Genomic DNA, 25,921 nt, shown 5'->3' on the forward strand with positions numbered 1-25,921 from the left:
TGGCTGAAAATGACTTAAAAGTTTGTGGTGCCCTCCATTAGTAACGCTGGAATTCAGTGTGGTGTAGGCCCACCCGTAGCCTTGATGACAGCTTCCACTCTCACAGGCATTCATTCAATCAGGTGCTGGAAGGTTTCATGAATTGCAGCCCATTTTTCACAGAGTGCTGCACTGAGGAGAGGTATCAATGTCAGTCAGTGAGGCCTGGCACGAAGTCGGCATTCCAAAACATCCCAGAGGTGTTCTGTAGGATTCAGGTGAAGACTCTGTGTAGGCCAGTCCATTACAAGAATGTTGTTGTTGTGTAACCGCTACCCCACAGTCCGTGCATTATGAACAGATGCTCGATCATGTTGAAAGATGCATTCCCCATCCCCGGATTGCTCTTCAACAGTGGGAAGTAAGAAGTTACTTAAAACATCAATAATGTAGGCCTCTGCTGTGATAGTGCCACACAACACAACAAGGGGTGCAAGCACCCTCCTGGAAAAACACAACCACACCACAACACCACCACCTCCTAATTTTACTGTTGGTACTACATACGTTGGCAGATGACATTCACCAGACATTCTTCATACCCGAACTTTTTCTGATATAAATGCATGATCCTCCACCGCTTAAAGCAGTTATGCAGTAAGAGTTTGCCCTTTAATACGATGATAACACTACATGTTGGATTTCTCTCTACATCAGTGATAAGTAACACAAACTACTGTGCAGTTCAAAGATTGGAGCCCAACTTCTAATAGTTCTGTTGTATTTTTTATTGATTGCATGTTTTGATGGAGGATTGTTAAGTCTGTGGAATGCCCCATGTTAATCTTTCCAGTTGTTTGTTTTTCTTTGTGACATTTGGTATGTGTGTTATTTGGAGTGTTAAAATACAGATAAATAACATATTAATGTGGTTTCTGCTCAGGTTTCTCGTGAGGTTGGTGGTCGAGAGAAAGAGTTAACTCATCAGGTGCATCGTGAAATCCTCATAAGATGCTTGGATCAAGTTAAGACGCTTGCACCAATTCTTATATGTAGTATGAAGATATTCATTCATATCATTGCACAGGGTAAGTAGTCTTCTCGTATTCCAGAAACAAATACTATGAATTTCTTGCTGTACATTTTTCAGGTGCTGGTAGCCTACCTGGTTATTCAGTTGACTGTATTGTGTGTGTCTCTAGATTGCATTCTGTTATCTGGCTATTAATCTCCTGAAAGTTCAGTCTATATGTCAAGTCTAGGTTCACTAAGTGAGTTCAGCAGTTTGAAACTGTGCTGTACTTTCAAATAGAAAAGTCACAAAAACCTGTGACTAAGTCAGTACTAAAAACACAAGTACACATTTATGATATACAGTTTGTGATATAAAAGTTACTGTTAATTCATCCTGTCACTTGCCAGTTCATTCATACAAAACACACTAACAAACAGTCAGTATTCGTATTGAACCAATAACCCTCTGCTAAGAAATCGAGACAAAGTCTGTTTACTGATAGTCAAATGTTAATATGGTATTTAATGATTCGTTCTGCTCACCAAAATGTTATCACATAGAGGAAGGTGTAAGCAGAGGAATGACGGACACTCACTTCACTTAACAAAGGTTTATTCAGCACTTGCACATACAAGAGCGCAGAGCGAACTAACTCTGGCCAGAACACATACGATATATATACAGCTGCAGAACATTCCAGTACAATGATTCTTGCCATTTGTGGATACTCCTAGAATGTACTCGAACCGAAGCTAGAAATTAAAATGTTTCAGTTCAGGTGAGTTTTGAACTCACGACCCTCCATGTAACAATCTAGTATCATAACCACTACCCTACGGTGACTGCGCTACTCGCCTTCTTGTGTGAAATTGCTCCCTCCTTAAGAGAACAGCGTCTTGGTGTTACGTCCTCCTAGTCTGGGAACGAGTCATCGGTCCTGCATACTCCGACTCCCAATGACTGATGTTTGCCCTGGCGGTGATCTTCTTAGAACTTCCCTTGTTGCTACGTTTTTCGTTACCTTTCTGCTTGTTGCCTGTCGCTGGAGCTTTGAATTTACCCTGGGTTGCAGGACCCTTAGAGGGCTTCATTCTAAGGATGTGGACCGTATCTCTGATCTTTCATCGTCTTGTGTCGGGGTCGAAATCTTCAACTTCATAAGTAACATCAAACAAGCGTCTTACAACCTTGTTGTTGTTGTTGTTGTTGTTGTGGTCTTCAGTCCTGAGACTGGTTTGATGCAGCTCTCCATGCTACTCTATCCTGTGCAAGCTTCTTCATCTCCCAGTACCTACTGCAATCTACATCCTTCTGAATCTGCTTAGTGTATTCATCTCTTGGTCTCCCTCTACGATTTTTACCCTCCACGCTGCCCTCCAATACTAAATTGGTGATCCCTTGATGCCTCAGAACATGTCCTACCAACCGATCCCGTCTTCTGGTCAAGTTGTGCCACAAACTTCTCTTCTCCCCAATCCTGTTCAATACTTCCTCATTAGTTATGTGATCTACCCATCTAATCTTCAGCATTCTTCTGTAGCACCACATTTCGAAAGCTTCTATTCTCTTCTTGTCCAAACTATTTATCGTCCATGTTTCACTTCCATACATGGCTACACTCCATACAAATACTTTCAGAAATGACTTCCTGGCACTTAAATCTATACTTGATGTTAACAAATTTCTCTTCTTCAGAAAAGCTTTCCTTGCCATTGCCAGTCTACATTTTATTTCCTCTCTACTTCGACCATCATCAGTTATTTTGCTCCCCAAATAGCAAAACTCCTTTACTACTTTAAGTGTCTCATTTCCTAATCTAATTCCCTCAGCATCACCCGACTTAATTCAACTACATTCCATTATCCTCGTTTTGCTTTTGTTGATGTTCATCTTATATCCTCCTTTCAAGACACTGTCCATTCCATTCAACTGCTCTTCCAAGTCCTTTGCTGTCTCTGACGGAATTACAATGTCATCGGCGAAACTCAGAGTTTTTATTTCTTCTCCATGGATTTTAATACCTACTCTGAATTTTTCTTTTGTTTCCTTTACTGCTTGCTCAATATACAGATTGAACAACATCGGGGAGAGGCTACAACCCTGTCTCACTCCCTTCCCAACCACTGCTTCCCTTTCATGTCCTTCGACTCTTATAACTGCCATCTGGTTTCTGTACAAATTGTAAATTGCCTTTCGCTCCCTGTATTTTACCCCTGCCACCTTTAGAATTTGAAAGAGAGTATTCCAGTCAACATTGTCAAAAGCTTTCTCTAAGTCTACAAATGCTAGAAACGTAGGTTTGCCTTTCCTTAATCTTTCTTCTAAGATAAGTCGTAAGGTCAGTATTGCCTCACGTGTTCCAGTGTTTCTACGGAATCCAAACTGATCTTCCCCGAGGTTGGCTTCTACTAGTTTTTCCATTCGTCTGTAAAGAATTCGTGTTAGTATTTTGCAGCTGTGACTTATTAAGCTGATAGTTCGGTAATTTTCACATCTGTCAACACCTGCTTTCTTTGGGATTGGAATTATTATATTCTTCTTGAAGTCTGAGGGTATTTTGCCTGTTTCATACATCTTGCTCACCAGATGGTAGAGTTTTGTCAGGACTGGCTCTCCCAAGGCCGTCAGTAGTTCCAATGGGATGTTGTCTACTCCGGGGGCCTTGTTTTGACTCAGGTCTTTCAGTGCTCTGTCAAACTCTTCACGCAGTATCATATCTCCCATTTCATCTTCATCTACATCCTCTTCCATTTCCATAATATTGTCCTCAAGTACATCGCCCTTGTATAGACCCTCTATATACTCCTTCCACCTTTGTGCTTTCCCTTCCTTGCTTAGAACTGGGTTTCCTTCTGAGCTCTTGATATTCATACAAGTCGTTCTCTTATCTCCAAAGGTCTCTTTAATTTTCCTGTAGGCAGTATGTATCTTACCCTTGTGAGATAAGCCTCTACATCCTTACATTCGTCCTCTAGCCATCCCTGCTTAGCCATTTTGCACTTTCTGTCGATATCATTTTTGAGACGTTTGTATTCCTTTTTGCCTGCTTCATTTACTGCATTTTTATATTTTCTCCTTTCATCAATTAAATTCAATATTTCTTCTGTTACCCAAGGATTTCTACTAGCCCTCGTCTTTTTACCTACTTGATCCTCTGCTGCCTTCACTACTTCATCCCTCAAAGCTACCCATTCTTCTTCTACCGTATTTCTTTCCCCCATTCCTGTCAATTGCTCCCTTATGCTCTCCCTGAAACTCTGTACAACCTCTGGTTCTTTCAGTTTATCCAGGTCCCATCTCCTTAAATTCCCACCTTTTTGCAGTTTCTTCAGTTTTAATCTACAGGTCATAACCAATAGATTGTGGTCAGAGTCCACATCTGCCCCTGGAAATGTCTTACTGTTTAAAACCTGGTTCCTAAATCTCTGTCTTACCATTGTATAATCTATCTGATACCTTTTAGTATCTCCAGGGTTCTTCCATGTATACAACCTTCTTTCATGATTCTTAAACAAAGTGTTAGCTATGATTATGTTGTGCTCTGTGCAAAATTCTACCAGGCGGCTTCCTCTTTCATTTCTTAGCCCCAATCCATATTCACCGACTATGTTTCCTTCTCTCCCTTTTCCTACACTCGAATTCCAGTCACCCATGACTATTAAATTTTCGTCTCCCTTCACTATCTGAATAATTTATTTTATTTCATCATACATTTCTTCAATTTCTTCGTCATCTGCAGAGCTAGTTGGCATATAAACTTGTACTACTGTAGTAGGTGTGGGGTTCGTATCTATCTTCGCCACAATAATGCGTTCACTATGCTGTTTGTAGTAGCTTACCCGCATTCCTATTTTCCTATTCATTATTAAACCTACTCCTGCATTACCCCTATTTGATTTTGTGTTTATAACGCTGTAGTCACCTGACCAGAAGTCTTGTTCCTCCTGCCACCGAACTTCACTAATTCCCGCTATATCTAACTTCAATCTATCCATTTCCCTTTTTAAATTTTCCAACCTACCTGCCCGATTAAGGGATCTGACATTCCACACTCCGATCCGTAGAACGCCAGTTTTCTTTCTCCTGATAACGACATCCTCTTGAGTAGACCCCGCCCGGAGATCCGAATGGGGGACTATTTTACCTCCGGAATATTTTACCCAAGAGGACGCCATCATCATTTAATCATACAGTAAAGCTGCATGCCCTCGGGAAAAATTACGGCTGTAGTTTCCCCTTGCTTTCAGCCGTTCGCAGTACCAGCACAGCAAGGCCGTTTTGGTTATTGTTACAAGGCCAGATCAGTCAATCATCCAGACTGTTGCCCTTGCAACTACTGAAAAGGCTGCTGCCCCTCTTCAGGAACCACACGTTTGTCTGGCCTCTCAACAGATACTCATCCGTTGTGGTTGCCCCTACAGTACGGCTATCTGTATTGCTGAGGCACGCAAGCCTCCCCACCAACGGCAAGGTCCATGGTTTATGGGGGGGGCTTACAACCTTATAAGGTCCAAAGTAGCGCCTGAGAAGCTTCTCAGAGAGACGAACCTTCCGAACAGGAGTGAAGATCCAGATGAGGTCACCAGGCTGGTATACCTTCGGCGATGGTTTTCTGGAGCCTGCAGCATGTGGAGTCGAGCTAACTGCCAAGCTTCCTCAGCTTTGTTTAACATCTGGCCGATGTAGTTGTCGTCCACGTCATCAGGATGTAACGGAAACACAGTGTCCATTGTCATCATCGCCTCACGCCCATGCACCAGGAAAAATGGCGTAAATCTTGTGGTGTCTTGTTTGGCGGTGTTGTAGGCAAACATCACAAAAGGTAGCACCTCATCCCAGTTGCTCTGCTCAACATTGACAAATATTGATAGCATGTCGGCCAAGGTCTTATTAAGGCATTCAGTAAGCCCGTTAGTTTGCGGATGGTAGACAGTCGTCATGTGATGAGTAATGTTGCACCAACGGTTTATCTCTGTTACAAGATTCAATTGGAAAACTTGCCCTCGATCTGTAATTAACGACCTTGGGGCACCATGTTTTAATACAATGTCTTCTACTATGAATTTGGCTACGTCGAATGCTTTGACTGTTTTACGGCTTTTGTAATGGCATAGCGCATCAGATAAGCAGTGCAAACAATAATCCATCTATTGCCACTAGCAGACATTGAAAATCATCCGAGGAGGTCAATCCCAACACACTGGAAAGGCGTTTCAGTTGGTGGAATTGGTATGAGTTGGCAAGGTGGTTTCTGAGGAACTGCCTTTCTCCTCTGGCACTCTCGTTAGTGCGACACATAGTGACAGACACTCCTAAATAAACCTGGCCAGAAAAATCTGTTGCGGATCCTGTTGTATGTCTTAATAAATCCTAAATGTCTGGCCTCAGGAATTTCTGTAGAATATCTAAGCACATGTGTTTAGGAATCACTGGTAGCCACCTCTTTCCAAATGGATCAAAGTTTTTCTTGCAAAGTAATCCATTAACTACCTTAAATTGCCCTTTCACATCCTCTGCTTGATTTAAGGCAAGCATAATTTGAGATATCTTGGCGTCCACCTCCTGCTCAGCAGAGAGATCCTGGAGTGCAGCGAGACAGTCACTATCTTCATCAAAGTCCTGATGGCCTTGCACAGGGTTTGTTGAGAGACAGTTGGCATCTAGGTGTTTTCTTCCACTTTTGTACACTATGGTAAAGTCATACTCTTGAAGACATAGTGCCTACCTGGTGAGTCGTCCTGTTGGATCCTTAAGACCTGTCAACCAACAAAGTGAATGATGGTCTGTAACAACTGTGAATGGCCTTCCATAGAGATACTGTCGAACTTGGCACATGGCCCAGATCACAGCAAGATATTCCCTCTCTGTAGTTGAGTAGTTTCTCTTGGCTTTTGTAGGTATGTGAGAAGCATAGGCTATAACCTTCTTTTTTCCATCCGAAATTTGCACCAGAACACCTCCAGTCCCATACCCACTGGCATCTGTGTGTAGTTCTGTAGGTGCTCTCTCATCATACAGACCAAGTACAGGGTCAGTCATCAGAGCTTTTCTCAGCACATCGAAAGAATCTTGTTGAGCACCATCCCAGATAGATTTAGCATCGGCTTTTAACAACTCTTGGAGTGGCCTGGCTTTGATACAAAAATCTTCGATAAAACGACGGTAATAAGAACACAATCCAAGGAAGTTTCTCACATCCCAAATACTTTTAGAAATAGGAAATTCCGTTATAGCTCTCACCTTTTCTGGGTCTGGCCGTACATCTTCGTTTGACACAAGGTGCCCAAGTATTTTGATTTCTTTTGCTCCAATGAGACACTTTCTTGGATTAAGTTTCAGTCCAGCTTGTTGAAGACAATTAAGAACAGATCTCAGTCTTTTTATGTGTTCATCAAATGTCTCTGAGAGCTCTATGATATCATCTAAATAACAAAGACACATCATCCACTTCAGGTGCCTTAGAGGATTATGCATCATTCGTTCAAAAGTTGCTGGTGCATTACACAAACCAAACGGCATTACCTTAAACTCATACAGGCGCTCAGGGGTGACGAATGCAGTTTTCTCACGATCAGCTTCATCTACTTCGGTTTGCCAGTATCCCGAATACCTGTCCATGGTTGAGAAAAACGTAGCCCCCTTCAGACAATCTAGTGTATCGTCAGTTCGTGGAAGAGGGTAAATGTCATTTTTAGTTATTTTATTAGGCTTCCTGTAATCAACACAAAAGCGCCAACTGCCACGCTTCTTCCTGACGGAACCACTGGTGATGACCATGGGCTCTGCAAAGGCTGAATGATGTCATTCTTCATCATTTTCTCTATCTTGTCGTGAATTAGTTGACTTTCCGTTGCTGACACACGGTATGCTCTCTGGCTTATTGATTGATGGTCTCCAGTGCTAATCCTGTGCTTCACTGTCGATTTGATTAATTTGCTCTTCACCTGTGGATTGAAGCATTCAGAGAACTCTTGAAGAATGGCAAGTAGCTTCTTCTCTTGTTCCTTTGTGAGATCTGGTGATACTTGTTCTAGAAGATCTTGTCACTAATTTCACCCACAGACTCGGCATGGGAGTTGTCTATGATGCTCAGTTGTTCTGGAATTAACGGCTCAGCGTTTGCTATGCACATGCGTCTTGGAAGGATCTGCGGTTCTCGGTGACAGTTAACTATCCACAATTCACCAAATCGTTCGTAAATGAGACGGCAGAGGCTGGGATCACTAAGTTATTCTTCAGTGGTATGCTTCTCTTACATTCCACTAGAAGATACATGGGTTGATGCATGGCATGACACATGACAGTTACCTTTCTGGTGCTGACTGCAAGAATGATTACATATTTCCCATTAGCCACCTTCAGCAGAGATGTTTTGTTGTCGACGAATATGGTTTTCTGCAACTGGGGACGGTACTTCTCCGAAATGACTGAATATGATGCTCCAGAGTCCACAAGAGCTTGGGCTGGTAGGCCATACATGAGAATATCGATGTAGTTTCCAGCTAAGATCAGTCTGTTGTCTTCTGGCGCAGGCGTCATCAAATATCTGCTACCTTTCTCGACAATAGCGCACCACATATCCCGGTTGTCCGCAGTGGAAACATACTGGTTGGTTATCCTGGGACCTCCAGACATCAGTCTTCCTTGGTGCCCAAACAGGTTCCTCATGCGGCATTGTAGGAATGTAACTTCGCCTGGGTCTCGACTTTTTTACTGTTTTAAAGGGAAATGATGGACGAGAGATTGGGTTCAATGTCTGTTCCACTTCCTCCTTTATGACTTCTTGAAGTGTCTTGGTTTTTTGCTCACCGCGCAATCCAAGTGCCTTCTGAACGTCCTCTCTCACTATCTGATGAAGAACAGTTGTGAAATCAGTTTCTTCCTCTACCACAGACATCGATACTGTTATATCCACAGATTAACACATATCTCCGAACAAAAAATTTTTATTAGGTGGAGCAAGGCCACTGCTTAGTTTTACAAAAAGATAAACTTCCTTTGAAAACAAAAAGCTTCTTCTTCTGCCAAAATTTTATAACAAGCCAAAGAATTATGCCACCTTATTGAATTGAAATATTAGCAACTGAACTGAGTTTACGTTCCTTTGTCGGGTTTTCTCTCAACGCTTTCCGACGGATGCCGAGGAAGTAGACAGGCGCAGAGTCCGGGGTCGTTGGCCGGCGTAGCGAAGATGTGGCGCCTGGACGTTCCGGCTGCATTGAAGGCTATTCGAGGCGACAGTCCATGGCGGGTCGAAAGACGCCTGCTTTCCTTTCTTCCGGCTATTTAACACGGCGGCTCCAGTCTTCCTCCGCTGATTCCGGAGTGATGATTGGCGGCTGTTGGTGATCCCTGATTGGCAGATGGTGATATGGTGTGACCATCCGCGCCGGAAAAAGGCTCGTGCGCATGCGTAGTTTGTGGCTGATTGAATGTTTGGCGGGAACGCCTCTAGTGCTGGCTGGCGGAATGCGCTGGTACTAAGTTTCAGGCGCTGCTTAACTCTGCCGCAGTAGCCGACCGTTGCGTTTGTGTGGCTGTGCGCGCCGCGGCAGATACGGCATTTGGAAGACATTCAAACTTCTTGCGTGTAATTATTTTTTGATTCATTGTCTCAATATACTGGCACCATTTTATGAAGTTGCTTGCTGTCGAAACCCCCTTCAGGAGTAGGGCTTGATACGTGTCCTCAGCAACACCCTTCATGAGATGTGCAACCTTATCTTCCTCCTTCATTCTAGGATCCACTATTTTACACAGCTCCAAGACGTTTTGAATGTAGGATGCTGTCGTTTCCCCTGGACGCTGTGCCCTACACTTTAATTTATCTTCAGCCTTGCACTTCTGTCATTGTGTGTCGCTGAAATACTTGCGCAGTTCTGCCTGGAATACTTCCCAGTTTACGAACTTCTCCTTGTTGCTCTCATACCATTGCTTGGCATTGCCCTCCAAGTAGAAAAATATGTTAGCCAAATACACGGTGTCATCCCATTTGTTAAATTTGGCTGTACACTCATATACCTTCAGCCACCTGTTTGGATCTTGGCCATCGTCACGAGAACCCGGAAGGATGTCTCATGTGGTGGCACACAGTTGCTGTCATCATGACGTCCTCTTCGTCTTCTGTCTCTGATAGATTGCAATCTGTTGAATATGGCTCGAACTCGGGTTTCTCGCCACGTAAACGGCGGCTCTGTCGTGACCTGTTGGGAGCCACTGTGTCATCAGTAATGTGCAGTATCACAGGTTCCAATACGCGGCGCTTCCACCAGGAGAATGTCAGGTAGAGGAAGGTGTAAGCAGAGGAATGATAAACACTCACTTCGCTTAACAAAGGTTTATTCAGCACTTGCACATACAAGAGTGCGGAGCAAACTGCCTCTGGCCAGAACACATACGGTATATATACAGTGACAGAACATTCCAGTACAATGATTCTTGCCATTTGTGGATACTTCTAGAATGTACTCGAACCAAAGATAGAAATTAAAATGTTTCAGTGCACATGAGTTTTGAACTCTCGACTTTCCTGTCAACTATCTCACTGTTCCTCACCATAACACATTATGAAATCTAATCTGACTTGTATTTGTTCATTGCTGATTGATAAACTAGTGTGCATTGGCATAGAAACTTATAGTTGAACATATGCAAATGAAATATACCTTGAATATGAGAGGCACGTAGAATGAGTAATGTACCTTTGAATCAAGAGAAGTGAAAAGGCTTTCTGTGTATCAGAAAATGTTTTATTCATCCTTCTCAATTTGATTTTCTTTATGCATCAGTTATCTGGACTGATTCCTTTCCACAAGAGGGTTATTGAATATTTTTTTTTACACAATAATATGTTGTCATCAATGAAATGCTTCAGGTTTTCTCTTTTAAATCATCCTCAAATTTTGTTTCTACAGTATTCAAACCATGCTAACATTTCACAAAATTTTGTTCTTTTCACAAAATTCATAACACGAGCGTCTGCGTGGAGTCCAGAATGGAACTACCTCATAAAAATTACTTATAATTAGAACTGACAATAAGCATTTCTGAGTATTTAAGTGTTTCACAGTCTTACAGCTTTCTGTGTAATTTCCTTTCATTGATTGATATTGCATTAATTCGGTCCCTATAACTCATTATTTTTCTTGTCACAATCAGATACTTGTAAGATAAATAATATTAATCTTATAATAATTTTGACTTGGGAGGCACTAATACCAACTAACACCCAATTAATGAAAATATTGTTGAGAGTGGCCAGTTATAATGACTGCAATAACACAATTCATTATAATTTTTACAAAATATTCCAGTTTAAACGTTATGTAAATATGGTAATGGAAAAAAGTTTAAGGAGCAAAGATAACTTATTAAATAGTTGGAGATGATGTCATTGTGCGCGCGCGCGCGCACACACACACACACACACACACACACACACACACACACACACACGTGATTTCTGAGTGAGAATCCTACTGCATAATTTTTCCTTATGTACATAATGTAGATGGTACTAATTGTACCTTCTTTATGCAGTTGTGCTGAAATAGTAATCATTTACATATCCAAGCATGTAGTACATTCCATGCCAGTCTGATGTTTGTTGCATGCTACATTCAAGACTTTGCAGTTCTAGTGGCCAGCAGTGTATACCTGTATATACACAAAAATCAGAATAGATCAATATTCACTAAATAGAGGCAGCATTGAGCAGATATGAATAAAAGAACAATTTTTGGTAATCATTCTTTTCTACAGTTCCACACTACTTTTATTTGGCTGCTAGTGATCTTTCATTACATATTAAAAATTTCTTTGTAATTAAGTAAAACCTTCTTAAATCCATACACATGTTAATGATAGTGTATAATTAATGATTAAAGTATATAATTATGTTTTAAACATGATAATGAGATTAGCTCAGCAGTTAGACCGTGTAAACAACCTTTTATCTACAAAACACTCTACTTCATAAATTATACACATTTTTGGTAGCTGTCTACATTTTGCTGAGGAATATAATGCTTTTCCAGAATAATACCTAAATTCATTGGCAGTTGCTGTCATTTATCAATGTATTCCAGGTGGCAAAGGTGCTGAAGAAGCTGCTGAGAACCGTAATTATTTGGCACAACGAATGACAGATGAAATAAATGAGATTATTAGGGTACTACAGTTGACAACATATGATGAAGAAGAATGGGATGCTGATAACCTTACTGTAATGAAGAAAGCTCAGAATGCTATTGAAGGAAAAATACGTGCCGCTCATGACTGGCTTGAGGTAATTACTTTAGGAGCCATACTTTTTATAAATAAATGTTTATGTAATTCCAACATTTTGCTGGTAAAAGGACAAGCAACTCAAATTTGGTGGTTATTTGTTCTGCTTTATGTCACAGTTCTGTACAATTTCTTGGTGGTGACAAGTTTTTAACATTAATATTCATTCTCAGGCCATTGCCTACAGAAGTTACAGAATTATTAAAGACAAAGAATGCAAAATACTGCAACAATTATCAGTATACAATATGCACAGCTCACAGTACTTCAAATATTGAATAAGACATACCTGCATTTCAAGGGTTTATTAGAGAGTAATTTCACTGATAAACATACAAGACATCATCATAAAACAGATCTGCATGATAAATGCACTTCTGTAGGCAACACTTTGAGAATGAACATTGATGTTCAAAACTAGTCTCCACTAAAAAGTAGCACACAACTGTGATGTAAACATGAATAAATAAGAATAAATATTTGTTGTCAAAGTCTGTGATAAATGGTGGATAATAATGGATGTAACAAGAATGATATTTTGTTGATGCAGTAGTGGATAAAGTGTGTTGGAAATTGGTGCTGAGTGAGGAGGACTCTGAAAGTCACCAGGAATAAAAATAGATATTGAAAATGCAAATTCTGCCCTGTGTTTGCATCTCACTCACTTTGGTTACCTGCATTCTTATGCTCTTTACCTATAGAACCTTCAGTTGAAATAAATCTCCCTTCTTGGATATTAACAGTTATTATACCCTGTCTCCCCTCCAATATCACCCATATCTCTTTTGTGATAATTTCCCCTCCCCAAATGCTAGTAATGCAACCTCAGAGGTACTAAAGTTGTTACAATCATTGATGTTGTTTCTAATTGTAGTTGTTAACATCTCTGTTGCTGTTACTGTTGTTATTTGTATAATTGTAACTATTTCGAAATAGTTACTTTAATGATTACAATCATGTAATTGAATTCTAAGTATGTTCACAGTTTGAAAAAGACATTGTTCCATCAGGCTGTATTTTGAAATACTAGTTTATTAAGCATTGCTCATTCTCAAGTACATCTACAAACAGAACAACACACCATAAAACATAAAAGTCTGTACAACTGCTGTGCATGTACAGTTTTCTCAACCAGTGATTACATACAACATACTTGTCAAAAAGAAATCACATGTCATGCCTAGCTGTGCATAGCACAATCATCAGTGTGCACAGTCTAAAATATAAAATGCGTGGAGTGATGGGTGCAAGAACTCTAGCAGTAACACGTAATTAAAAGCCACATATAACTGATAATAGGGGGAAGACAAACCTACAGTCAAAGAAACCCAAGGCACTATCAATATAGAATTTCAAAGTACAACCTTTTTTTTTGTATACCAATAGTAATCTGAAAGATGGGAGAGTGAATCACATTAATATTTAAAGAGAAATGTTACACATAAGTATGAACTGAAGAAATTAGTGATAAATGTGAAATATATGTAAAGTGTGCCCCAAAATATGAATTTACCTATTAGACGCTATTTTGTAGCAAATTGTATCCAGAGGTACTATTTTATCAGAGGTAGTTTGAAATAGTATTATTTTCAGCGTATTGATATGAAAATGTAACAAATTTTCAGTTAGTGGTATTTTACGTCATCTGGCAAAGCCCAATTTTGAAAGATAATGTTCGTCAGAACCTGTTTTCAAATTAAAAACTGCATGAATACAACAGTGTATCAATGCACTCAATGCCCTGTAGGCTGCTACCATGTGAGAGGGAAGCAGGGCTTGTATCCGTGCACTGCTCTTCTCCCATTGGGCTCTCAAAATTCTAGTTTGCTTGCGGCCAGCAGCCACTAGACATTGTCTGCATGGTGCGCTGTAGCAACTGGTTACTGGAAAACAATATATGTCATATTTTTCTTCCTCTAACATTTGAATAGAGTTGCTTTCGGTTCTACTTCTACACTAAGTGCCTTGTCAGTTTCATGTGTAGCATTGTTAAGCTTGGGTCACATGACTATGAATGTCCATGAAAGGTAGAAATTAATGTTATTAAGGTTTTATAATCATTGAATTGGCTGGAAAAAGACAAAGAATGTCGAGAAACATCTTAAATCAGAAATGCATCCAGTTCACTGGCGAGAAAATGCTGCTGCTTTTCAACAGAACAATCATTTTTGGAAGCTTAAATACAGCCTTATGAAAAAGGAAAGGCCATTTCGGGCAGAGGGAGGCAGTTGAAGTTTCGAAAGCAAATATTACAGTTAAAAAGCTCCCAATCAGCACTTTTTTTTAACAGTCGATTTGGGGATACTAAGGGTTTGTTTGTCGTTTTTCATGTAGCAAGACAACCTTTTAAATTTGTGTGCGTAATCATTTACAAACAAAAAATAGATGCAAATTTTGACAAAAATAGATGTGAATTTTACCAAAATGGATGCTACATTTTCTGGTCACTATTCGTAAGCATCAGTACAGTACAATTTTTAACAAAGGTAAAGACATAACATGAAAATTTCTGAAGTATACATTCATTGCAGTTGCAATGATAGTGATGAACATAGTGCTACCACCTTGAAGTAGTAACTTAGTAAATAATATTGAAGTTTAAATGACCTTAAATATATGTTGAATTGAATTTTATTTGATCCTGTAGGATTACATTTTGTACAGTAAATGTATGTGTAATATAGGACACTTAAAAAGCAGAAAACATTCACCATTACTTATTTCTTGAGGAGTGACCATTTTGATTACACTTCCCAACCTGACTGATTATAAAGGCCAGCATATACAGGGTGTTTCAAAAATGACTGGTATATTTGAAATGGCAATAAAAACTAAACGAGCAGCGATAGAAATACACCGTTTGTTGCAATATGCTTGGGACAACAGTACATTTTCAGGCAGACAAACTTTCGAAATTACAGTAGTTACAATTTTCAACAACAGATGGCACTGCAAGTGATGTGAAAGATATAGAAGACAACGCAGTCTGTGGGTGCGCCATTCTGTACGTCGTCTTTCTGCTGTAAGCATGTGCTGTTCACAACGTGCAAGTCTGCTGTGGACAACATGGTTTATTCCTTAGAACAGAGGATTTTTCTGGTGTTGGAATTCCACCGCCTAGAACACAGTGTTGTTGCAACAAGACGAAGTTTTCAACGGAGGTTTAATGTAACCAAAGGACCGAAAAGCGATATAATAAAGGATCTGTTTGAAAAATTTCAACGGACTGGGAACATGACAGATGAACGTGCTGGAAAGGTAGGGCGACCGCGTATGGCAACCACAGAGGGCAACGCGCAGCTAGTGCAGCAGGTGATCCAACAGCGGCCTCGGGTTTCCGTTCGCCGTGTTGCAGCTGCGGTCCAAATGACGCCAACGTCCATGTATCGTCTCATGCGCCAGAGTTTACACCTCTATCCATACAAAATTCAAACGCGGCAACCCCTCAGCGCCGCTACCATTGCTGCACGAGAGACATTCGCTAACGATATAGTGCACAGGATTGATGACGGCGATATGCATGTGGACAGCATTTGGTTTACTGACGAAGCTTATTTTTACCTGGACGGCTTCGTCAATAAACAGAACTGGCGCATATGGGGAACCGAAAAGCCCTATGTTGCAGTCCCATCGTCCCTGCAGCCTCAAAAAGTACTGGTCTGGGCCGCCATTTCTTCCAAAGGAATCATTGGCCCATTTTTCAGATCCGAAACGATTACTGCATCATGCTATCTGGACATTCTTCGTGAATTTGTGGCGGTACAAACTGCCTTAGACGACACTGCGAACACCTCGTGGTTTATGCAAGATGGTGCCCGGCCACATCGCACGGCCGACGTCTTTAATTTCCTGAAGGAATATTTCGATGATCGTGTGATTGCTTTGGGCTATCCGAAACATACAGGAGGCGCCGTGGATTGGCCTCCCTATTCGCCAGACATGAACCCCTGTGACTTCTTTCTGTGGGGACACTTGAAAGACCAGGTGTATCGCCAGAATCCAGAAACAATTGAACAGCTGAAGCAGTACATCTCATCTGCATGTGAAGCCATTCCGCCAGACACGTTGTCAAAGGTTTCGGGTAATTTCATTCAGAGACTACGCCATATTATTGCTACGCATGGTGGATATGTGGAAAATATCGTACTATAGAGTTTCCCAGACCGCAGCGCCATCTGTTGTTGACAGTTGTAACTACTGTAATTTCGAAAGTTTGTCTGCCTGAAAATGTACTGTTGTCCCAAGCATATTGCAACAAACAGAGTGTTTCTATCGCTGCTCGTTTAGTTTTTATGACCGTTTCAAATATACCGGTCATTTTCGAAACACCCTGTATAAATGTAATATAGTAGATACACTTTAATATTTTCCACCAGATAATCTTTGAACTTCTTTGGGAAACTAGCAGCCTGTATACTATCATTCAGATTTTTAGGCAGACTTATTAGCAACTTGATACCCAAATGCAGAGGTCCTTTTTTAAGCCTTGTCGGTCAGGGGAGGTAGACTTTGCATTTGTATATTGTTCTTTCTTCATGTGTTGTGGGTGAGTACGCTTACATTTGTAATCTACTCTGAACCATATTTTGTGATAATATTATTGTTTTTATGTATCTACAAAGATGTAAAAGTTAATATTTGTAGAGTTTTGAAGAAATTTTGCATGTTTCAGAAGCGTTTCTTAAAATGAACCTGCTTGCTTCTTTTTTGTGTAATGTGAACCCTCATTTTGTTTCTTGAATAGTTGTTTGCCAACACTGTCATTCTATACTACAGGTAAGGTTCAGAGAGCCTGTGCTGTCTGCATGTTGCAATAGCTGCTTCATTATGAATATAATAGAGCTGAGTTTCTAACAGACAAAATTAATTGCTATTACCATTTCAGTTCATTATCCACAGTCAAACCTAGTAGTGTAGTGCCTTCCACTTCTTCCAGCTTTGTGTTATCCCACATCTAAATCGATAAGCACAGATCCTATTTGTTTCTGAACATTGAAAACGTGGTTTTTCTCAGGTCTATAATCAGTTCATTTTTGTGAGCCATTGAGCTGTGACGTTTGCAGAAATACACGCTCATCTCTCAAGCTGTTCGATATTTTGGTCACTGCTCAGTATTATTGTGTCATCTGGATACAATATTGTCTTCTCTTTGTCTCCAAAACCTGTATCATTTACAGAGTAAACAGAAATATCCCATTACTGACCTGTGGAGCACTTCATATTTGAAGGCTTTGGTTTTGGACGAGTGTGAGTTCCTTATTAATAATACTGTTTCCTGTACATATATATAATTGTATCCACTCTACTACTTGGCCCCAAATGTCATAGTTTTCCAATTTTTGTATGAATATTTCATGGGGAGTAGTGTTTGAAGGCTTTGGTGAGATCCACAAACATTGCAGGTAAAACTTAATTTTCATGTAAGGCCTGTATAATTTGTTGCGTCAGACTTGCAATTGTTGATTCTGTAGATTTTCCCTATGTGAAACTGCACTGTGAAAGTACAAGGATGATAAGTTTGTCCAGATAAACAACTAATCTATTATATATAAGCATTTACAGGATTTTTGAGAAACCTGATAGCAGTGAAACTAGTTTGTGGTTGGCATCATCCTTAACTCCTCCTTTCTTGTATTTTTGCACAACCCTTCTTGTCTTAATTGTCCTGAAAAATTCCACCTCTGACAGAAACAATGGAAAATCCAAGATCGAATAGTGGCAATATTATGAAAAGGATAAATAGTCACTCACTATATGCTGAGTCGCAGACAGGCACAACAAAAAGACTGCTAAACAAGAAGCCTTCGGCCAAAAGTCCTTCTCATGCATTAGCCAACATACACACTCGCACAGTCACGCAAATGCAACTCACACTCGCATGACTGCTGTGTCTGGCAGTTAGGCAATAGAAATAAGATAACAGCAGCTTAATGAAGGTAAAATGGATGACACTAAGAAGCTTATTATGTAAGGAGCGCTGTAAATAATACTTGTCATTACATGGCCCAGATATATACTTATGTGTATACAGGTGTTATTGCACGTGGCAGTTGATAATAAAGCAAAAAGTAACTTTATGCTTTGGTTTTAGGATCCACTTGCCCTCCGAGGAGGAGTAGGAGAGAAATCTGTCAGGCAGGTTCTGGAACATGCCAACAGGGTAGCTGATCGTGCCTTGCCTGGTGATTCTGAGGCCCTTCACCGGTTGTGTGGTGAAGTGACAACAATGACAGATGCTCTTTGTGAACTGCGTCAAGATGGAAAGGGAGCCACTCCACAGGCAGAATGCTTGGCACGTGGTATTCAGGTATTGCACAATGCTGACAGCATATTTGTATGCTATTATTTTGTCTTTTATTATATTGTTTATGTGTAAATTTTGTTATAGTTGGAGTAGGTTAGACCTGTTCTGCGCATCTACATCAGGCATTCTCTGACAACAAGTCAGGGTTCAGTAGTGTTCTCAGTGCTCTACTGTGAATTCCGTAGTCATGCGAACATTAAACATGATCATAGCGAATTATTCAGTTAATTTTTATTCCATTAGTTATGAGTTGTCACAACTGATGGTGGTCGTAAGCAACAGTTTTTGCACAAGCAAACGAGGGACATAATTTTTAGTACACATACTTTTTTCAAGTGCAGAGAACATGTATGCATTTACTGCAATTGCTGCTTGGAACTAGCAACAATGGAATCCCCGTCCATGTCTCGAGCTGTGCAGACTGCCATTGTTCATGGATAGGACTATAGTTTGTCTTAGTTTTACTACTTCTGTGTCACAATTGTGAGGAATATAGCAATTGTCATGACGCTCTCACATTTATATGCCTTTATTACCACTCAAGATGATGATCAGCTGATAAGTTCTCACGTGTTTCACTTAACAGAACAACAAACTTGTATACAAGTGGCAGTAATCAATAATTACGTAATACAAGGTCATTTGAAAATATGCTGATTGGCACAGAACTATACATCCTTAATGCTGGGTGCTGACTGACTAAAAACACAAACTAACTAGTAACATAATAATTGAGTTCTTTGACATAGTATGTATATGCTTTGAAGTTTCACCTCCAACTACGGCTTTGTGTTGAACACACATTTAAAGGTGCACATAGAACAGATATTATGCAATGTTAAAATTTAAAACTATTACATTTTAGATACAAACATAAAAGATAGGAAAAGTCTATACTGCATACACACGTTAGTGAGAGAGAAGTTATTTTGATTAAAATTAGCTCAATGTCCTTAAATGTGTACAAATGTAGGTTATAGGGCAGAAGCTTAGGTGTTTACTTTAGTCTAAAAAAATAATTTACTGAAAACTTTTGTCTACTAACACGTAATCTACAAAAATTATACATCATTGGAAACAGAAGAATTTGAACTGTGAGACAATAACACTAAAATTATGAAAGGATCACATATTAAGGTTCAGACACTCTGGAAATCGACAGTTTTGAGTAAAGATAACTTTTGAATTACACAGTTTTCAGGAAGATAAGATGTTCTTTAGAAAGACAGGGCTGTGGGCCTTCAAATAACATACATCAATCCTAAAACAAACCATTGTTTGTGGCTCAAATGGCAGTGCACATGGTTTTCACAAATTGTATATTTTAAGTACTTTTCTAACTACAGTGCTTCTACAGGAACTGTCTGCAAAAGGTGTCTCCATATTACTTGACCATGAGGGCCTCATATCAAGCTTCGAACCTCAGTGGGGGCCAGATAACACATTTTAGGTTGACCAAAAACTGGGATTCGACCTGTCTGCTTTGACCTGTGAAATTCTACCATACTTACTTCTACATACTTACTTCTACAAAACTTACTGCAATGTGGTATGAGAGATCACTTGACAATGATTCTACCTCTTCTAGGAAAGACTTTTTGAATTGACAGTGTTTGAGCCCATGACTTCGAATGAAACTGACAAAAGAAATTACAACGTCCATCACACAGGACATATGGGCTAACTTTGCACTAAGTTTTCCCACATGAAGAACACATTGTGTTGCAGAAGTTTTCATAATTCCTCCGGCTTCTCATTCTGAATTTAGTCTTCCAACGAATCCTGCATATTTGCCAAACATGTTTCTCCACCCATCTGTTGTAGCACATTTCAGCTGAGAAAGAGTAAGGTTGTTCTTTTCAGCTGAAGTTAACTGTACCCCTTGAAAGATATACTCACCTCTTGTTGTACCATGCAGGAAATCAGATAAGCTAGTTCTTCTTTAACTTTGAAGTTTGTGTTAACACCCCTAAAAAACAACAGGACTCGAGTAATATCAAGAGATGCCAGTAGATTTGTCCAGGGCTGTTGAGTACCAAGCAACCTTAGATGCCTTTTCTTGTAACTGATTTGATAAATCACAAGTAATATCTGCAACACAATGGACATCTGTAGCTGCTAAAAGAGTAACTGCTTTACAGTGTTTGTTGTGTCAGGAAACAGTTCTTCAGTAGTAATTGAAATGCATCTCTTTAAATAATAACCATCAGTGAATAGCTTCCCGTGTTTCGTAATTTCATGGGCAGTTCGTAAACTTACTTTTGCAATGGCTTCATGTTCCTGAATATGTTTCCTAAAAAGTATTGTTAAAAATGAAGTCCACATTTCAGTGTTTGAATTTATGTTCACTTACCTTGTCCTTGAATTTCTCAAACGGTGCACCATAGTGGCAATGAATATTGTATTCTTTAAGAACAGCAATAACTTCATTACAGACACCTGGGTATGTTGCCTTTCTCAGTAATGAAATTTTCATGGTCTACATTTTATTGAAGGTACAACACTCACTACATATTGCACACATATTACAAACAAAGAAAACTTGAAATAATAGCACACTAACACTGCAAACACAGCCAGTAAGTCACAGTCACCTGCAGCCAAAGTGCTCCAGTGGGATTTCCATGACAGTATTGTGCGGACATCTCTGCAGTTATGAACAAGTGAAGGTGATGTTGATGTACTTTGAGTGTACAGTGTTCATAGCAGCACCTCTTAGAATTACATGAGCAGAAAGAATCGTGCACTACTCCTGTTCAAGCATGGGCCAGGTTAAATCCCTTTGTAGCCCATATTTAGGACATCCCTGATCTGCACATTTTTTGTCTGCAGACTGCAAATTATATAAGAATAATCAAGTTTTAAAAAATACAGCTTGAATAAGAAATTGAATATTTCACATATTCACGATACATATGTTATGTATGAAATAGAGGGCAGAAAAGAAGGAAAAAATTAAGGAGTGGGGTTATAGTTAGTGGAGCTGTTTCACCTTGCTACATTTCAAACAGAACACAAATGCTCTCATTGTGAACACATCCATGCTTTTTGTAATTCTTAAGTCACTCTCACAATCAGTTTTATATTTCAGATATTTTTAATCTTATATTTGCAATTTAGTAATTACACACTTCATACAGTTACACAGGTAGTCTTCATCCCAACAACCAGAGCACAGATATTTTTATGTTATGAATGGCCCTTCTGACCTGCTAATTTTACTTTTTCTAGTCAGTGTGTAACATATTCAAGTTTGTATAGTTCTTTATAGAAGTTACATTCAGTAATTTAGTTTCCTAGTATTTGCCATTTCCTTTTTCTTTCTTTTTACTTGGCTCATTTTATGATCACTTACTATGAAGTTTAAACTCGCTATGATACATTGGCAGAAAAATATAATAAAAGAATTTTGTTACTAGGTTATCACTGTGCTGTCCTTGGCCGGTATGCTCAGACTGTGTATGATGTAAATTAACAGTAACAGTAGAGATGTTTTTGTGAAGTCACGCGTCCTGTGCAGTGACTGGCTGGTATAAAAAAACCGAGCAGACACCATGTTGATTTACTTGTTTTCCAAGCTAAAGTGCCATATTTGGTTGTTTTAGTATATATGCTTACATAGTAGGAAAACATGCAGGTTAATTAATTGATGTACCACATTAAAGAATCCTCCAAAACACTTTTAATGAGCACTCTTTGTTGTGAAAAATTATGGGAAATATGACAACAAAAGATGCAAGTAGGGTATTTTCACCTGACATTACATATAGGGCTTCAGTTTTTTGTATAGGAAGTGAATATCATTTTTAAGGTTATATGCAATCCTCATTATTAAAGGAGAAAGCTGGGCTCCAATTTCTGCATTAAATAACACTCAGCAACTAAAAGCAGCTGTCAGATTTATGACTTTTTATGTGGGAGCAGGGAAGATGCATAATTTGGTAAAATATTGTAAAAACTGGTGATTTCATCTTCCATTGCTAAAACTCCCGTGTTTCTTTTTTTTTTACGGTTATTTGGGGAAACATCTGTGGAAAATTTTTTGAGTATTGGAGATGATGAGGCAGGGTCTACTGACAGTAGAATGATTTTATTTTGTCATGTTTCAGCAAAAAATGTTGTCACAATGTTTTTGGGAAGATACAACTAAGAAAGTGAGTTTTTAGTACTTTGCCAGCTACTAACCTAAAACCAAAGGCGCTAGGAGGTAAAAAAGCCTTAGATACAGTGACTGTGTGTAGTAATATGTTAAACACATGCTGCAGAGCTTAAAAAAAGTATAAGATTATACTTTATAATCTTACTTTTAATTACCATGAAAGTTTTCCTGTTGAGTTCTGAATCTGTTTCACAAGAGATGTATGAAATTCACAACATACATGTAAAATAATAGTAAGAAGCTTATCAGGGAAACTGCTTGCACTGTGGTTTCTGTTAACTCATTATTGGATTTTGAAGTAGCACACATTTTATATGACATATATGTTTTCTAGGAAAAACTGTCAGCATTGCAGTCACTTGTTGGGCGAGCTGTCCAATCTGTGGAGAGATCTGGTGTCCAACAACCTGCTCACACTGTTACTGGGAGATTGGAGCAAGCAAGGCGATGGCTGGCAAATCCTGAACGAGATGACCGTGGTTTGGGTCAGCGTGCAATAGCACTCATAGTTGATGAGGGCAAAAAGGTAATTTATTTATAAAAAAGGTAGGGTAAATGTAAATTTAGAATTTTAAACATTGATGTTAATATTACTCCATTTGTTTTACTCTGATTAGGGTTGCCTTTTCTAAAGTTGTGTAATAAATTCTCAGATGTGCTTTGAGGTTCAGTACATGTTTCATACCCCCACAAAAACACAAGGTGGTACTTGCCTGGGTGTTTTTTTAATCTATGATTTGGGAGAGGTAATACAGTTTTGGTATTTCCACATTTTTAAATGAAACTTTTTTGTGGTTTCTTACATTCATTTGAACACACCAAAATATTACTGACTCTTTCAACAGTGTTGACATCGTATTGAAGAAAACAGAAGTACTGGGATTTATTCCCAATCAGCATGCAGAAGGCTTCGGATAATATTAAAGAAACATGGAATAATGAGGTCCTTCAACACTAACAACAGCATACCAAATGTATGCAGCATGTATTTATATTCAACCTGCAAATGTTTTGACTAGCCTCTTATTCCCAGTGAATCTGTCAAGTGGCCTTTCTTACTAATTCACTGTCTTTGCCTCTTAGTTTCCCTCTACAAATTTTATCCCACATTTCCCTCCAGTACTAAATTGATGATTCCTTGATGTATTACAGTGTTTCCTATCAGCCAGTCCATTCTTTTAGTCAAGTTATGCCACAAATTTATTTTCTCCTTGATTTATTTCAGTACTTCCACATTAGGTACTCGATCTATCCATGTAATCTTCAGCATTCTTCGGTAGCACCACATTTCAAAACCTTTTATTCCCTTCTTGTCTGAAATGCATATCATCCACATTTCAGTTCCATGTAAGGTTACACTCCAGACAAATACCTTCAGAAAAGACTTCCTAACATTTAAATTTATTTTCAGTTTCAACAAATTTCTCTTCTTCAGAAACATATTCCTTGGCATTGCCAATCTACATTTTATATTCTCTGTACTTCTGCCATTATCAGTTATTTTACTGCCCAAACAGGAGCACTCACCTATTATTTTTAAGATCTCATTTCCAAATCCAATTCTCTCAGCATCACCTGATGTAATTCAACTACATTCCATTATCCTTGTTTTGCTTTTGTTGATGTTCATCTTATATTCTCATTTTGAGACACTGTCCATTCCCTTTAACTGCTCTTCCAAGTCATTTGTCGACTCTGACAGAACTACAGTGTCATCGGAAAAACTTCAAGCTTTTTTTCTTCTCCTGGACATTTATTCCATTTCCAACTTTTTCTTTCAAACTCTGAAGGTGGCAGGGGTAAAATACTGGGAGTGAAAGGCTATTTACAATTTGTACAGGAACCAGATGGCAATTATAAGAGTCGAGGGACATGAAAGGGAAGCAGTGGTTGGGAAGGGAGTGAGACAGGGTTGTAGCCTCTCCCCGATGTTGTTCAATCTGTATATTGAGCAAGCAGTAAAGGAAACAAAAGAAAAATTCAGAGTAGGAATTAAAATCCATGGAGAAGAAATAAAATCTTTGAGGTTCATCTATGACATTGTAATTCTGTCACACACAGAAAACGACCTGGAAGAGCAGATGAATGGAATGGACAGTGTCTTGAAAGGCGGATATAAGGTGAACATCAACAAAAGCAAAATGAGAATAATGGAATGTAGTCGAATTAAATCGGGTGATGCCGCGGGAATTAGATTAGGAAATGAGACACTTAAAGTAGTAAATGAGTTTTGCTATTTGGGAAGCAAAATAACTGATGATGGTTGAAGTAGAGAGGATATAAAATGTAGACTGACAATGGCAAGGAAAGCGTTTCTGAAGAAGAGAAATTTGTTAACATCAAGTATAGATTTAAGTGTCAGGAAATCGTTTCTGAAAGTTTTTGTATGGAGTGTAGTCATGTATGGAAATGAAATGTGGATGATAAATAGTTTAGACAAGAAGAGAATAGAAGATTTTGAAATGTGGTGCTATAGAAGAATGCTGAGATTAGATGGGTAGATCACATAACTAATGAGGAGGTACTGAATAGAACTGGAGAGAAGAGAAACTTAACTAGATGAACGGATCGGTTGGTAGGGCATATTCTGAGGCATCAACGAATTGCCAATTTAGTATTCCAGGGCAGTGTGGAGGGTAAAAATTGTAGAGAGAGACCAAGAGATGAATACACTAAACAGATTCAGAAGGATGTAGGTTACCATAGGTACTGGGAGATGAAGAAGCTTCCACAGGATAGAGTAGCATGGAGAGCTGCATCAAACCAGTCTCTGGACTAAAGACCACAACAACAACAACAGTTCAGTAATATTCACACCTATCAGCATCTGCTTGTTTTGGAATTGGAATTATTATGTTCTTCATGAAGTCTGGAGGTATCTCCCCTGTCTCTCACATCTTGCACGTCAGGGGGAATAGTTCAGTCATGGCTCTCTCTCCCAAGGATATGAGCAGTTCTGCGGGAATGTCGTCTACTCTAGGGACATTGTTTGAACTTAGGTCTTTCAGTGCTCTGTCAGATTCTTCTCGCAGTATTGTATCTTCCATCTCATCTTCATCTATTCTTTTCCCTTCCTGTAATATTGACTTAAAGTTCATTTCCATTGTATAGCCCCTGTACGTATTCGCTTAACCTTTCAGCTTTCCCTTCTTTGCTTAGTACTTTTCTCCATTTGAAC

General features: G+C 39.3%; 1 protein-coding gene across 1 annotated transcript in view; it reads left to right on the top strand.

Moving 5' to 3' along the window:
- The window catches only part of LOC124721847 (vinculin), a 302,703-nt gene that overhangs the window by 66,190 nt on the left and 210,592 nt on the right, over nt 1–25,921 (top strand). Inside the window, exons 5-8 of the mRNA XM_047246978.1 lie at nt 923–1,067; nt 12,082–12,281; nt 18,372–18,587; nt 23,078–23,269. Of these exons, the coding sequence (XP_047102934.1) occupies nt 923–1,067; nt 12,082–12,281; nt 18,372–18,587; nt 23,078–23,269 (753 nt within the window). The remainder of the gene's footprint in view (nt 1–922; nt 1,068–12,081; nt 12,282–18,371; nt 18,588–23,077; nt 23,270–25,921) is intronic.

The sequence above is a fragment of the Schistocerca piceifrons genome, chromosome X (assembly GCF_021461385.2).
Source record: "Schistocerca piceifrons isolate TAMUIC-IGC-003096 chromosome X, iqSchPice1.1, whole genome shotgun sequence".
In the NCBI taxonomy this organism is placed as follows: Eukaryota; Metazoa; Arthropoda; class Insecta; order Orthoptera; family Acrididae; genus Schistocerca; species Schistocerca piceifrons.